Raw genomic sequence first — 620 nt, forward strand, 5'->3', positions numbered from 1 at the left:
GAAAAAGAAAACATAATGTTGTATGCATTAACTGAAATAAAATAAATTTTACAAAGAACTTATGGATCAGTAGTTCATTTGTCCTAAACATGACAGAATCCTGAAATAATCAATACACCATTAACAAAAATTTTACTTCTCTGTTATGTGAGAATAAATAAAAATATCCTTTAGATAGAAATTACAAAATTAAATACAAACTTTTTGACCAACGAAAACTTTTTGAGTCTTCTTTTAGATAAAAAAAGAACTCAAAAGTCAGAGGCAGGTCACTCTCTGTAAGCTCAAGTCCAGCCTAGTCTACACAGTGAGTTCTAGAACAGCCAGAGCTACATAATGAGACAATGTCTCAAAAAAACAAGACAACAAAACTCCAAAAAAAATAAAAACCTAAAAGTTAGAAATCAATTACATACCTTCCAACTTGATAGGTAGGGACAGCTGTGGTCCCAAACCTTTGCATGCCATAGTAGTTAATGAAGCCGGTCTCCTTCAGAGATTGCATGGCTTGCTGTACTTGCTCTTCAGTTCCTGTTATATTCCTGCAGGGTCCCAAATTGACCAGAGGAAAAAAATGGTCAGTAATCTCATTTTATGATGCATACCATAACAGTGGCTTC

The 620-nt window shown here is 33.9% G+C and overlaps 1 protein-coding gene across 1 annotated transcript in view; it reads right to left on the reverse strand.

The window, feature by feature from the left end:
- The window catches only part of Pus7 (pseudouridine synthase 7), a 46,634-nt gene that overhangs the window by 14,139 nt on the left and 31,875 nt on the right, over positions 1 to 620 (reverse strand). Inside the window, exon 10 of the mRNA XM_005358374.3 lies at positions 417 to 542. Coding sequence (XP_005358431.1) covers positions 417 to 542 — 126 coding nt within the window. The remainder of the gene's footprint in view (positions 1 to 416; positions 543 to 620) is intronic.

This window comes from Microtus ochrogaster, chromosome 26, assembly GCF_000317375.1.
Source record: "Microtus ochrogaster isolate Prairie Vole_2 chromosome 26, MicOch1.0, whole genome shotgun sequence".
Taxonomy (NCBI): Eukaryota; Metazoa; Chordata; class Mammalia; order Rodentia; family Cricetidae; genus Microtus; species Microtus ochrogaster.